Source organism: Jaculus jaculus, chromosome 19, assembly GCF_020740685.1.
Source record: "Jaculus jaculus isolate mJacJac1 chromosome 19, mJacJac1.mat.Y.cur, whole genome shotgun sequence".
NCBI classification, from domain to species: Eukaryota; Metazoa; Chordata; class Mammalia; order Rodentia; family Dipodidae; genus Jaculus; species Jaculus jaculus.
Window position 1 is genome coordinate 59725664 of NC_059120.1, and position 12330 is coordinate 59737993.

General features: G+C 52.2%; 1 protein-coding gene across 1 annotated transcript in view; it reads right to left on the reverse strand.

Moving 5' to 3' along the window:
- Iqgap3 (IQ motif containing GTPase activating protein 3) overlaps positions 1-12330 on the reverse strand; it is a 54596-nt gene that overhangs the window by 13395 nt on the left and 28871 nt on the right. Inside the window, exons 20-27 of the mRNA XM_045138219.1 lie at positions 7903-7986; positions 7741-7812; positions 7580-7649; positions 4535-4743; positions 2840-2992; positions 2020-2183; positions 1487-1711; positions 583-723 (exon numbers count right to left, since the gene is read on the reverse strand). Of these exons, the coding sequence (XP_044994154.1) occupies positions 583-723; positions 1487-1711; positions 2020-2183; positions 2840-2992; positions 4535-4743; positions 7580-7649; positions 7741-7812; positions 7903-7986 (1118 nt within the window). The remainder of the gene's footprint in view (positions 1-582; positions 724-1486; positions 1712-2019; positions 2184-2839; positions 2993-4534; positions 4744-7579; positions 7650-7740; positions 7813-7902; positions 7987-12330) is intronic.

Genomic DNA, 12330 nt, shown 5'->3' on the forward strand with positions numbered 1-12330 from the left:
AACCAGATGCTTTTCGGATAACAGCTACTGGCCAATATTCTTTTTGTTTAAGATAGGGCCTCATGTAGCCCAGGCTAGACTCAAATTACATATCTTGCCAAATCTGGCCTTAAGCTGCTGACCTTCCTGCCTTTACCTTCCAAGTTATTGAATGAATTTTAAGAAAGAAGAGCTCTTTTTGGGTATGATGGTGTACACCTTAATCCCAGCACTCGGGAGGCAGAGGTAGGAGGATTGCTATGAGTTCAAGGATACCCTGAGACTGAGACTACATAGTGAATTCCAGGTCAGCCTGCACTAGAATGAGACCCTACCTCAAAAAAAAAAAAAAAAAGAGAGTCCTATTTTTTCTTCTTTTTGACTTTGAGAACCAAAGAGCCCCACTGGTCCTCAGATAATAAACATAACCGCATCATCAGTTTGGATTTCTGCCCTTGGCCCAGTGACATCCAGCCAGTCACAGAGACCAGCTCAACTTCCTGGAAGGCAGGGCTTCTAGGGCCTCCACACACCCAGCTCCTGCCTTCTCACCCTCTTCTCCATCCTCCCAGCCTCAGCCGGCCTAGGGACTGCCACACATACGGAATTTGGTCCACAGCAGAAATGATGGCGACCAGAAACTTATCAGTCATAGAGAGAAGGTTGCGCAAGGAGATATCGAGTCGTCTCTGGACCTCGGCGTGGCTCAAGGCCTGTTCAGGGGTGACGTCATAGGGGAGATGGCTGCGGGCAGAGAGATGAGGTGAGGCTGGGGCTCCCTCCTCCTTCTTCCCTCCCTAGCCCCCCCCCCCCCCCGCCTCAACTCTTCTCTGACTCATGACAGCCCAGTGCGCCCAGAGGAAGGGCCACAGTAAAAACCAGGGCTCCTGGAGGACCCTGGGGTGCATAAGGATGAGGAAGGGTTGGAGGTCCCCAAAGAGTGGCTAGAAGAGTGAAGGGAGGAAGGTAGGCCCAGAAGCAGAAACCAAGGGGCTGCAGCTGGGACGGACAGCAGGGAAAGCCAGGACCTTGTACTTCCCACCAAAAAGCTACCGGTGGCACGCTGACTCGCCAACATGAGCACCAGCGTGCCTCAGCGCCTGGACACCCTTAGGACTTAGTGCTGACTTCTCCCACCATCTGTGGGCCTAGTTTCTGCTAAACCGAGTATCTATCCATGCTCCTATCAAAAAGGAGCCTAGATCCTAACTCCCAGCAGATCCAGCATGTGACCGGCAAACCCAGAAGGTAGTAATTGGCACATTTGCATATTCATCTGTGTCATCCTACATGGACCCCACTGGTGTGGAGTCATTTACAGCTGTGTCATGCCGGTTACCAGAGGGGTCCTGAAAGGCAACGTGATGATGCCTGTAGGGCCAGGGCCAGCTTTGCATAAGTCAGCACCGTTTGTATGACAACCTCAGGCTCATCCAGGCTGTCCCAGGGATGCCCCTGCAAGACCCGACCAAAGCGTGCCCGTCCCCCCCGCCCCCCGCTGGCCCACCTGCGCTGCCCAGTCTGCATCTCCATCTGGTTGATCCAGCTCTTGTAGATGTGGACAGGGTCTGTGTGGACGCTGAGCTCCCGTCCCTCCAGCACGTCCTGGACCACCTTGCCCAGGATCTCCCGGAGGGCGCTCTGTCCCCGCCCGTTCCGGTAGAACCTCACCGCCAGCCTCACCACCGTTGGATTGCCTGTCACCACATCCTGGGGCTGCTCCACCTTTGACCTGTGGGCCAAGAGGTCACTGGCACTAGTCCCGTAGCTCCGGGGAGGACAAGCAGCTGCTTTTCCTCTGTGAGGTCCTCTGGTCTTCAAGCTCTGGTGTCCCCACCTTGAGCCAGGTCCTTCGTGCCAACACATCGGCCCATATCTTCCTACTGCCCTGCCCCAGAGATCCCCACAGCCTCTCTGCAGGCTAGAGAAGAGCACCTTCGGGGGCTAGTCGAGCTGAATACCTCAAGGAGCTATCACCCCCATAATGCAGCCCCGGAGCCGTATCCAAACCCCACCCGCTCCTGTGTCAGAAGAACCCACTTGATTTCCCCCTGGAGCGCAGTCTTGAGCAGCTGCAGCAGAAGGTAGGCCTCCCGGCGGGTGGAGGTATAGTTGTACAGGCTGAGGATCACCGTCTCCATGAACTTGGTGGTTTTGCTCTGTGGCATCTGAAGGATCAGCTTGGCCAGGTACATGGGCTGAGTCTGGAAGTAGTTGGGGAGAGAGGGCTGGGGATGTTCTCGGAGAACTAGCGACGGGATCAGCTGTTTGAAGGAAAGGCTTTCCCCATAGAAAGCGGAGTGGGAGGGCTGGAGAGATGGCTTAGCGGTTAAGTGCTTGCCTGTGAAGCCTGAGGACCCTGGTTCAAGGCCCGATTCCCCCAGGACCCACGTTAGCCAGATGCACAAGGGGGCACATGTGTCTGGAGTTCGTTTGCAGTGGCTGGAGGCCCTGGCACATCTATTCTCTCTCTCTCTCTCTATTTACCTCTTTCTCTCTCTGTTGCTTTCAAATAATTAAATCAAAATGAACAATTAAAAAGAAAGAAAGAAAGAAGCTGGAGTGGAAGAAGTATCACCTTTCCTAGAACAAAGAACACTCTAGACAAATTCTGAGAGGCGGGCTTTCTCCCTGAGGACAGGGCATTGGGATTATGGGAAAGGATGACTTGCATGGGAGAGAAGGCCTCAAGGACCCAGGCCTCAAGAAGTGGAAGATAACTCTCCTCGGTTTTTTATTTGGTTTTCTGATTCTCAGTGCCAGGGGTTGAACCCAGAGCCTTGTGCGTCCAAGGCCAAGTGCCCCACCACTGGGCACAACCCCCAGCCAGAGACTTCACCTTGGAAAGTCCTCTGCCCACCTGGAGCAAGTAAAAGAGGTGTTGGTAAGCTTCTAGCTTCTGCCGTTTCTCTTTGCTCAGCGACTTTAGGCCCTTCTGCTTGTCCAGAACCATCATGTCCGACAGCTGCTCCTTATTCTTCCTGGTCAGTTTCTTGCAGTGGGAGACCACCTCCTGAAAGGGAAGGGGGGGCAATACAGCGGGCCCAGGCGAGCACCACGTGGAGCATGGAACATATGGTCCAGCGACAGCAGCTGGACAAGCCACAGCTCTCTGCCGTTCAAGGACTTGGCGAGAGAAGACCCTTCCTACTGCCCGAGACTCCATCCAGCACCTCTGCTCTCCCAGGGGTGACTCTCCAGAGATGACGGGGCTGCCAGGCAGACACATGGTGCCCAGTTGGGTGTGTTTTTGCTATTATTTCTTACTTGCTAGATCTACAAGCTTGGAGTGGAGACGTGGATATCAGTCTGTCACTACATATCTGAATGCAATTTGCCATTGAAAGAGCTTTCATATCTAGGCTCGCATCCAACCCGGGGAGGCAGACGCTCGTTACTCCAGCTTGCTAATGAGGAGACAGACTTCAAGGTTAGCTGACCACCTGCGGCCACATCACTAGGAGTCAGCAGATCCAGGCATTACCATCCAATCTACAGGGTTTTTGTTTTTTTTTTCCCCCAAGATAGGGTCTCACTCTGTAGTCCCAGACTGGCCTTGAACTCACAGAGATCCTGCTACCTCTGCTTCCTGAGTGCTGGGATTAGAGATGTGCGACACCATGCCTGGCTAAAAGAGGAAAATTCTTTTTTTTTAAACTTTATTTCTATTTATTTATTTATTTTAGAGAGAGAAAGGGGGAGAGAGAGAATGGGCAAGGCCAGGGCCTCCAGCCACTGCAAATGAACTCCAGATGCGTGTGACTGCTTGTGCATCTGGCTTACGTGGGTCCTGGGGAATTGAGCCTTGAACCGGGGTCCTTAGGCTTCACAGGCAAGCACCTTAACTACTAAGCAATATCCCCAGCCCCGTTTATGTTTATTTTTATTTATTATTATTATTATTTTTGGTTTTCCAAGGTAGGGTCTCACTCTAGCCCAGGCTGACCTGGAATTCACTCTGTAGTCTCAGGGTGGCCTCGAACTCACGGCGATTCTCCTATCTCTGCCTCCCAAGTGCTGGGATTAAAGGTGTGCGCCACCACGCCTGGCCTATTTTAGGTAGGGTCTAACTCTAGTTCAGGTTAACCTGGAATTTACTATGTGATCTCAGGCTGGCCTTGAGCTCACAGCGATCCTTCTGCAAGGTGTTTTTCTCCTTGGGCTGGAGCGATGGCTTAGCAGTTAAGGCACTTGCCGCAAAGCCAAAGGACCCAGGTTCTATTCCCCAGGACCCATGTTAGCCAGATGCAAAAGGGGGCACATGCATCTGGAGTTCATTTACAGTGGCTGGAGGCCACTGGCCTCACCTGTTCTCTCTCTCCCTCTTTCTCTCTCTCTCTCTCACTCTCTGTCAAATAAATAAAAATAAATTATTTTTTTAAAAAAAGGTTTTTCCTCCTGTATTCCACTCATCCACAACCAAGGGCAGAGGGCCACTGGCACAAGGAACGGAGGCAGGTGGCAAACTGCTCACACGTGACTAAGACTGCATTCGAAGGCAATGCGCCTTCAAAGCCAGCTGTATGGGGACAGGGTGGCCGGGTGGGCCCCTCACCTGCAGCGTGATCCGGTTCTTCACCAGCAGGCCTATCTTGATGTCCATGAGGCTGAGGTCCCGCTCCAGCTGCTGATTGGACCGGATCTTCCTGACCACCTCCTCCTGGAGCTTGACCAGCTCTGCCTCGGCCAAGAAGTCCTCCTGGCTCTGGTTCAAGAGGTGCACGAATTTGCGCACCACACTGAGGGGAGGGTGGCGGGCGTGCACTGGCGGGGAGGGAGGCGTTGGGTCAGGCAGGCCTCCCCGCTGCTCCCCAACCCCAGGCCTCTTCTGACCACCAGGCCTGACCCTGAGCTCCTTGTTTTGCACCCTAGGGTGACACACAGGTGTTCTCTGACCCCGATGTGCCCTACCTAGGTCTCTCCAGTGGCCTCTCACGCTAGAGCCAGAGCTCAGCTCTCTGATGTTTCTCACAGGAATCCCTCACCCACTTCTCTTCCTGTTGGGCCAACGCGCCCATCCTCCACCTGGCATCCTGCTCGGCCTCCGCGGCCCGCTGGCCTCCTGCAGAGCTTGAGCATTGTTTGTGACTGGGCTGCGCCCAGGTGGGCAATGGGCTTTGTAAAAATATGGGGAGTCGGGCATGGTGGTGCACGCCTTTAATCCCAGCTACTCAGCAGGCAGAGGTAGGATCACCATGAGTTCAAGTCCACCCCGAGAATACAGGGTGAATTCCAGGTCAGTCTGGGCTAGAGTGAGACCCTACCTTGAAAAACAAAATCTAAAAAAACAAAACCAAAAAAATAAATAAATGCTTGCTTGCAGAGCCTGTTAGCCCAGGCTTGATTTCCTAGCACTCACTGGATGCAACATAGTGCATTTGTTTGGAGTTTGCCTGGCACCCCTCCCCCACACCCTCAAGCACACATGCAATTAAATACATAAATTAAGAACAAAATAGGGCTGGAGAGATGGCTTAGCAGTGAAGGCCCTTGTCTGAAAACCCTAAGGACCTAGGTTTGATTCCCTAGTACACATATAAGCCAGATGCACAAGATGGTGCATGTGTCTTGAATTTGTTTGCAGCAGCTGGATGCCCTAGAGTGCCCATTTTCTCTCTCCCTCTCTCCCTACCTCTTTTCCTCTCTCTCAAGTAAATAAATAATAAATAAATAAGCAACAAATAAACCAGAAGCCTGAGCCAAGCTTTAAGTGATAACAAAACAAAAACTAATACACACAGTGTTCATTATAGGACAGTGCATTCCAAGTGTTTTGTTCTTTCTAAATAAAGGTAGTCTTACTTTTAGCCTAGGTTAGCCTCGAAATCAGGACCCTCCTGAACTGCCTCCCACTGCTGGCATTACAGATGACTGCCACCAGGCCTGGATCTAAGTGCTTTCTTTTCTTTTTTTTTAATTTTATTTATTTATTTTGGTTTTGCAAGGTAGGGTCTCACTCTGGCTCAGGCTGACCTGGAATTCACTCTGTAGTCTCAGGGTGGCCTTGAACTCATGGTGATCCTCCTACCTCTGCCTCCAGAGTGCTGGGATTAAAGGCGTGTGCCACCACGCCCGGCTTGCTTTCTTTTCTTTTCTTTTCCTTTTTTCTTTTCCTTTCTTCCTTCCTTCCTTCCTTCCTTCCTTCCTTCCTTCCTTCCTTCCTTCCTTCCTTCCTTCTTTCCTTCCTTCCTTCCTGCCTGCCTGCCTGCCTTCCTTCCTTCCTGCCTTCCTTCCTTCCTTTTTTTTAAGTAAATTTCATTTTTATTTATTTGCAAGGAGACAGAAGACAGAGAGAGAGAGAATGGGCATGCCAGAGCATCTAGCCACTGCAAATGAACTCCAGATACATGTGTCCCTTCTGCATCTGGCTTATGTAAATCCTGGGGAATCGAATCTGAGTCCTTTGGCTTCACAGGCAAACACCTTAACTGCTAAGCCATTTCTCCAGCTCCCCCGCCTTTTTTTTTTTTTTTCTTTTAACTGTTACTTACTTATTAGAGAGAGAGAGAGAAAGAGAGAGAAAGAATGGGCACATTAGGGCCTCCAGCTACTGCAAATGAACTCCAGATGCATGTACCACCTTGTGCATCTGGCTTATGTGGGTCCTGGGGAATTGAACCTGGAGCCTCTGGCTTTCCAAACAAGCACATTAACCATTAAGTCATCCCTCCAGCCCATTGTTTTATGTTTTTTTATTTTTTATTTTTCAAGGTAGAGTCTCACTCTAGCCCAGGCTGATATGGAATTCACTCTGTATTCTCAGGCTGGTCTTGAACTCACAGTGATCCTCCTACCTCTGCCTCCTGAGTACTGGGATTAAAGGCGTGCACCACCACACCTGGCCAAGTAGCTTACTTTTGGAATCACATACACCTAAGAGATGGCCAGCTCTGGGCACTGAGGAAGTTGAAGGAAGTACTAGGAAAACCCTTTCCTACAGAAACTGTGAACTGAAGAGGAACACACAAAAAAAGAAGCCAGCCACAGCAGTTGCCTCAGTGCAAGAGAAAGAGAAGATGGTGACGCCAGGCAGAGGCCAGAGCAGAGGGAACTCAGCTGGGGCTAGAAGCAGACTGCCTGGGGCCGCTGGTCAGGGGGCTGAGGAGAGGAAGATGATGGGCTGCGTGGCCTGAAGCCTCAGAGTAGCATCTGCCCTGCAGAAAGGGGCTTGAGGCTGACGTGGAAATGGACCACTGATTCATCTTCCCCAAGACTGGGTGAGAAGCCCCCCCCCACACACACCCCAGGGCTTCTCAAGTCTCCAGGACCGTGGCGAGGCTATGTACCTTGCCAGGCCTGTGTGTCTGTCTGTCTGGACCACAGAGGAAGCTTAAGATGGAGAAGAGAAGAAAGCTGAAACCTGGACACCCAGGGAGACAAGAAAGACCCTGGGACAGGTAGGCATGCTACCTACTAAGAGGAACCTTGCCTTGACAAGGCTATCTACTGTTGGAAGGTGGGGCTCCACATCCCCCCAGACAGCTTGCACCAGCCGGGCCCTTAGTACCTGCTAGGCATCCCCAAGGGAGATACCAAGACCTGCCTGGTTCTGGGGCTCCTGATGCCCTACCAGACAGGACGGGAAGACTGAGCAGCTCACCTAGCATCCTGTAGTCACCCCGGGCTTTCCTGGCTCGGAAAAATGCCTGGATCTTCACGATGGAGTCAGCCTGCCATGGGCACAGAGAACAGAGTGGATGTCCCCTGCGCCCCCTTACTCGGGTGTCTGGGTAAGCCGGGGTGCACAGAGGCAGCACTCACGTTGTCCTGGAAGTAGCGCAGACGCCTGACGTATCGCCTCCGAGTTATCCACATCCGGGCCCAGGCCTGGATCTGGGGGCGAGAGACAGAGCCAAGCGAATTCAGCCCACTGCAGGGCCCCGAGGAGGGAAAGTGCTCTAAGGGTCTTTTGACCAGAGCTACCTTAATCACAGAGTCCACGTTTGCTTTGAAGTACAGCCGGCGCTCCTGGTAAATCTTGCGCTGTCTGTAACCCCGCCAGCGAGCCTATGGGGCAGAAGAAGGGACACCCCAGTCAATCTCCTTGGGCCCAAGAGGCCTGTGGGGACAGAACTGCGCTGGGCTCTCCAGGAAGGGGAGAGGGAGGGGAAAGCTGCCTCATCCTCAAAGGTCTTCCACTTTGACGGAGAAGACAGACAGCTGCACGTAACCGTCAGCCCTCACCCATGCTCTGTGGTCTCACTGGACAGTCTCTAACTGTGAGCCAGAGACCCGAGAGGTATTTATTTATTTATTTGTTTTGTTTTCAAGGTAGGGTCTCACTCTAGCCCAGGCTGACCTGGAATTCACTTTGTAGTCTCAGGGTGGCCTTGAACTCGCGGCGATCCTCCTACCTCTGCCTCCCAAAGAGTGCTGGGATTAAAGGCATGCGCCACCACGCCCGGCGCAAGAGGTGTTTATGATGCACACTGCATGCCCTCGGGTGTGTCACCCATCTGTGGGCTCCTCATACTGTGTCACCCACTCGCCTCCCTCACGTTCACAGAAGCTGGATGGGAGCCATCAGGAGTAGCTTAGGGCAGCTGGATAGGCTATATATAGGCACTGAGTCATGTGGAAATAATCTTCTGGTCCTGGGGATGGAACCCATGTCCTTGCACATGCTCGGTATGTGCTCTCCAGAGCCACGTCCTTTATCTAATGCTTCTGTGACACAGTCCAGCGCCTGAGCCCCGCTCTCAGCAAATCTTCCCACCGAGCTTCCTACAGTTCACCTGTTTTGACAGCCTCCTCCCTAAGTGGTCTGCTGCGAAGGGCCCAGCTGACCACCATCTCCCACCCTGTTCTAAAGCACGAATCTCTCTCTAGTAAGATAAAATAAAGCACGAATCTCATACCTCTGCTATTCTGGTCTCTCCTAGGAGCCTGGCCCCATTCCTCTTGTATGAAATTAACTTTCCTGAAGTAGCACTTGCACAGGGGCGCGCTCATGACACATCACTTCTTCTAAAAGATGTCATGTGACATTTTTGCCCCGAACCTCTTCATACACCCTCTCCTCCAGCACCACCTCACTCCCTGAAACCCTTCCTGTCTCCCCCACCCCCGAGGAAGGGTCTCACTCTAGCCCAGACTGACCTGGAATTCACTCTCTCTCTCAAATAAATATTAAAAATAAGAGGGCTGGCTTAGTGGTTAAGGTGCTTGCCTGCAAAGCCAAAAGACTCTGGTTCGATTCCCCAGAACCCACGTAAGCCAGAAGCACAAGGTGGCACATGTGTCTGGAGTTTGCCCTGGTGTGCCCATGCTCTGTCTCTCTCTCTCCCCCTCCTCTCCTGTCTATTTCTCTCTCAAATAGATAAATAAAAATATTTTTTAAAAATGAGAACAGGGCTGGAGAGATGGCTTAGTGGTTAAGGCACTTGCCTACAAAGACAAAGGATTCAGGTTCGATTCCCTAGGACACATGTAAGCCAGACGCAAAGGATGGCTCGTGTTTCTGGAGTTCTTTTCAGTGGCTGAAGGCCCTGACATGCCCATTCTCTCTGTCTCTTAAAATAAATAAAATAAAATAAAATAAAATAAAATAAAATAAAATAAAATAGAGGGCTGGGGATTTAGCTCAGCGGTAGAGCGCTTGCCTAGCAGGGGTACAGGTATAAGGTCCTAGGTTCAGTACCAGCCCCTCTGGCGCACACACACACACACACACACACACACACACAAATGCACATTTCCAATACTCGGCATGGTCGTGCATGTTCATAGTCCCGACACTCAGGAGCTGAGGCAGGAGGACTGTGTTCCAGGCCAACCTACCAAAAGTAAACAAAACACAGAGATGACCAATCCCATTACCTACTTGTCCTCCCGGCCTCCTAACGCCAGTTCTTCCAGCCAGGCTTCCCCTGAGGCTCACATAGATCGCTCCTCTGTCAGGAGATGTCAGAGGCAGCCGGGCCGTTTACAGATGCCAGAGGTCAGGACATCCCATTTCCAAGCCTACCCTCAGCTCTGCTTCCTCTCGCATCCCAGGAGCCACTGAGGAGACCTCTCTCTGCAAGTGCTGTAGGAAGAGGCAGAGGGGTGGCCTTCTGCCATGCTCCCACCAGCTACCAGGGACGACCCCCTGGAAACACACCTCCCAGGTGGACAAGGTGGCACACACCTTGTCTTTAATCCCAGTACTTGGGAGGCAGAGGTAGGAGCATCACCATGAGTTTGAGGCCACCCTAAGATTACATAGTGAATTCCAGGTCAGTCTGAGCTAGATGGAGACCCTACCTTGAGGGAAAAAACAAAAACAAAAACAAACGCCTCACAAAGTGGATTCATCAGCGTTCAGAACCTTGCCACAAGTTCCAGATAGGGTCAGAGCTTCTGAGAGAGAGGACAGTCTCAGGTCATCCCAGCTGCCTCCTGTCTGAGTCTCCGTCCCTCACAGCTGAGGCAAAGGGCCCGAGGCTCTGGGCTGCCTGCGTGCATGTGACTGCGTCTCAGGCCAGAGCCCATATAGCTCCACAGTGTGAGATACAAACACTCCCACCACCCCATCTCCATTCCGCCTGTGGCTTTTCTAAAAAATATTTTTATTTATGTATTTGAGGGAGTGACGGATGGAAGGAAAGAGAGAGAGAGGCAGATAGAGAATAGGCGAACCAGGGCCTCCAACCCCTGCAAACGGAACTCCAGACTCATGCGCCACCTTGTGCAGCTGGCATATGTGGGTCCTGGGGAATCGAACCTAGGTCCTTTGGCTTTGCCGGCAAGCACCTTGACCTCTCAGCCATCTCTCCAGCCGATCCTGTGGCTTTTTTATTTCCTTAGTGACAAGACCCAGCCTGGGCTCGGCAAGGTGCGTCCTTGAGGTCCTCCTACTAGACCCTCAGAGTCACCGCAGGAGGCGGGCACCCTCTCCGCCACGGTGACAGAGAGCCTGGGGGTAAAGGCTTCCGTGGGGCTGCAAGGCCACGACTGGGAAGCTGTTAGGAGCGGGAAGCAAACTCTGTCCTCCAACTCCAGAGCCTGAGCTGTCGGTCATCCTGCCGGCTCAGCCGTGACCAGGAGCATGTGCTCTGGGGCCGCCTGTGTCCTGTCCTGCCTCCATTTCCTGCCAGGGGAGAGGTGCAGCCCCGCCCCGAAGCTCTCAAACCCCTGCCTGGTATCCCACAATGCTTTGCAGGTACTGGGCACCAGAGATGCTTACTGAACAGAATACCTTTTTATAAAATTATTATTTGAAAGAGAGAGAAAGGGCACACCTGGGCCTTCAGCCACTGGGAACGAACTCCAGACACGTGTGTCCCCTTGTGCACATTCGCACCGCTGTGCATCTGGCTACATGGGACCTGGAGATTCGAACATGAGTTCTTAGGATTTGAAGGCAAGTGCCTTAACTGCTGAGCCATTTCTCCAGCCCTACCTTTATTATTATCATTTTTTTTAGAGAGAGCAAACGCGAGAGAGAATTGACACTTCAGGGCCTCAGCCACCGCGATTGAACTCCAGACACCTGCCCCGCCTAATGGGCACGTGCGACTTTGCACTTGCCTCACTTGTGTGTCTGGCTTACATGGGATCTGAAGAGTCAAGCATGGGTCCTTGGGCTTTGCAGGCAAGCAAGCCATCTCTCCTGAACAAAGCACCTTTACACTGCCAACATCCCCACGAGGGTCTGCAGGTCACACCTGCCCAGGGAGAATCGTCTCCTTCCCAGTTCAGTGTGTTGGCTACCTTCCCAGACACACCCAGACACCTGCAGGCCACGCACAGGAAGGAATAATATGGAAAGGACAGGCCAGAGGACCCCGGCAGGTTGCTATCATCTGCAGAGCTCCGTGCCCCTGAGGGAGGCTTTCTGTCTAGCCTGCAGCGTCCCCTCACGACTCCAGCCAGGTTTAGTGAACACGCCGGGAGTGTCTTTGCTCTCCCCTTGGAATGGGATGAGGACAGTAGGAGGCTTGTATCACGCTGTACTGTCCACAGGTACTCTGGACACTATCTCACCTCACCCCCTTTTTTTTTTTTTTTTTGGTTTTCCAAGGTAGGGTCTCACTCAAGCTCAGGCTGACCTGGAATTCACTAGGTAGTCTCATGTGGCCTCGAACTCATGGTGATCCTCCTACCTCTGCCTCCAGAGTGCTGGAATTAAAGGTGTGTGCCACCATGCCCAGTTTATCATATTTTTTTTAAATAATATTTTTTATTTGTTTGAGAGAGAAAGAGGCAGATAGAGAGAATGGGTGTGCCAGGACCTCCAGCCATTGCAAATAAACTGTGTACATGCACACACCACCTTGTGCACCTGGCTTACATGGGCCCTGGGCAATCGAACCTGGGTCCTTAGGCTTTACAGGCAAGCACCTTAACCACTAAGCCATCTCTCTAGCC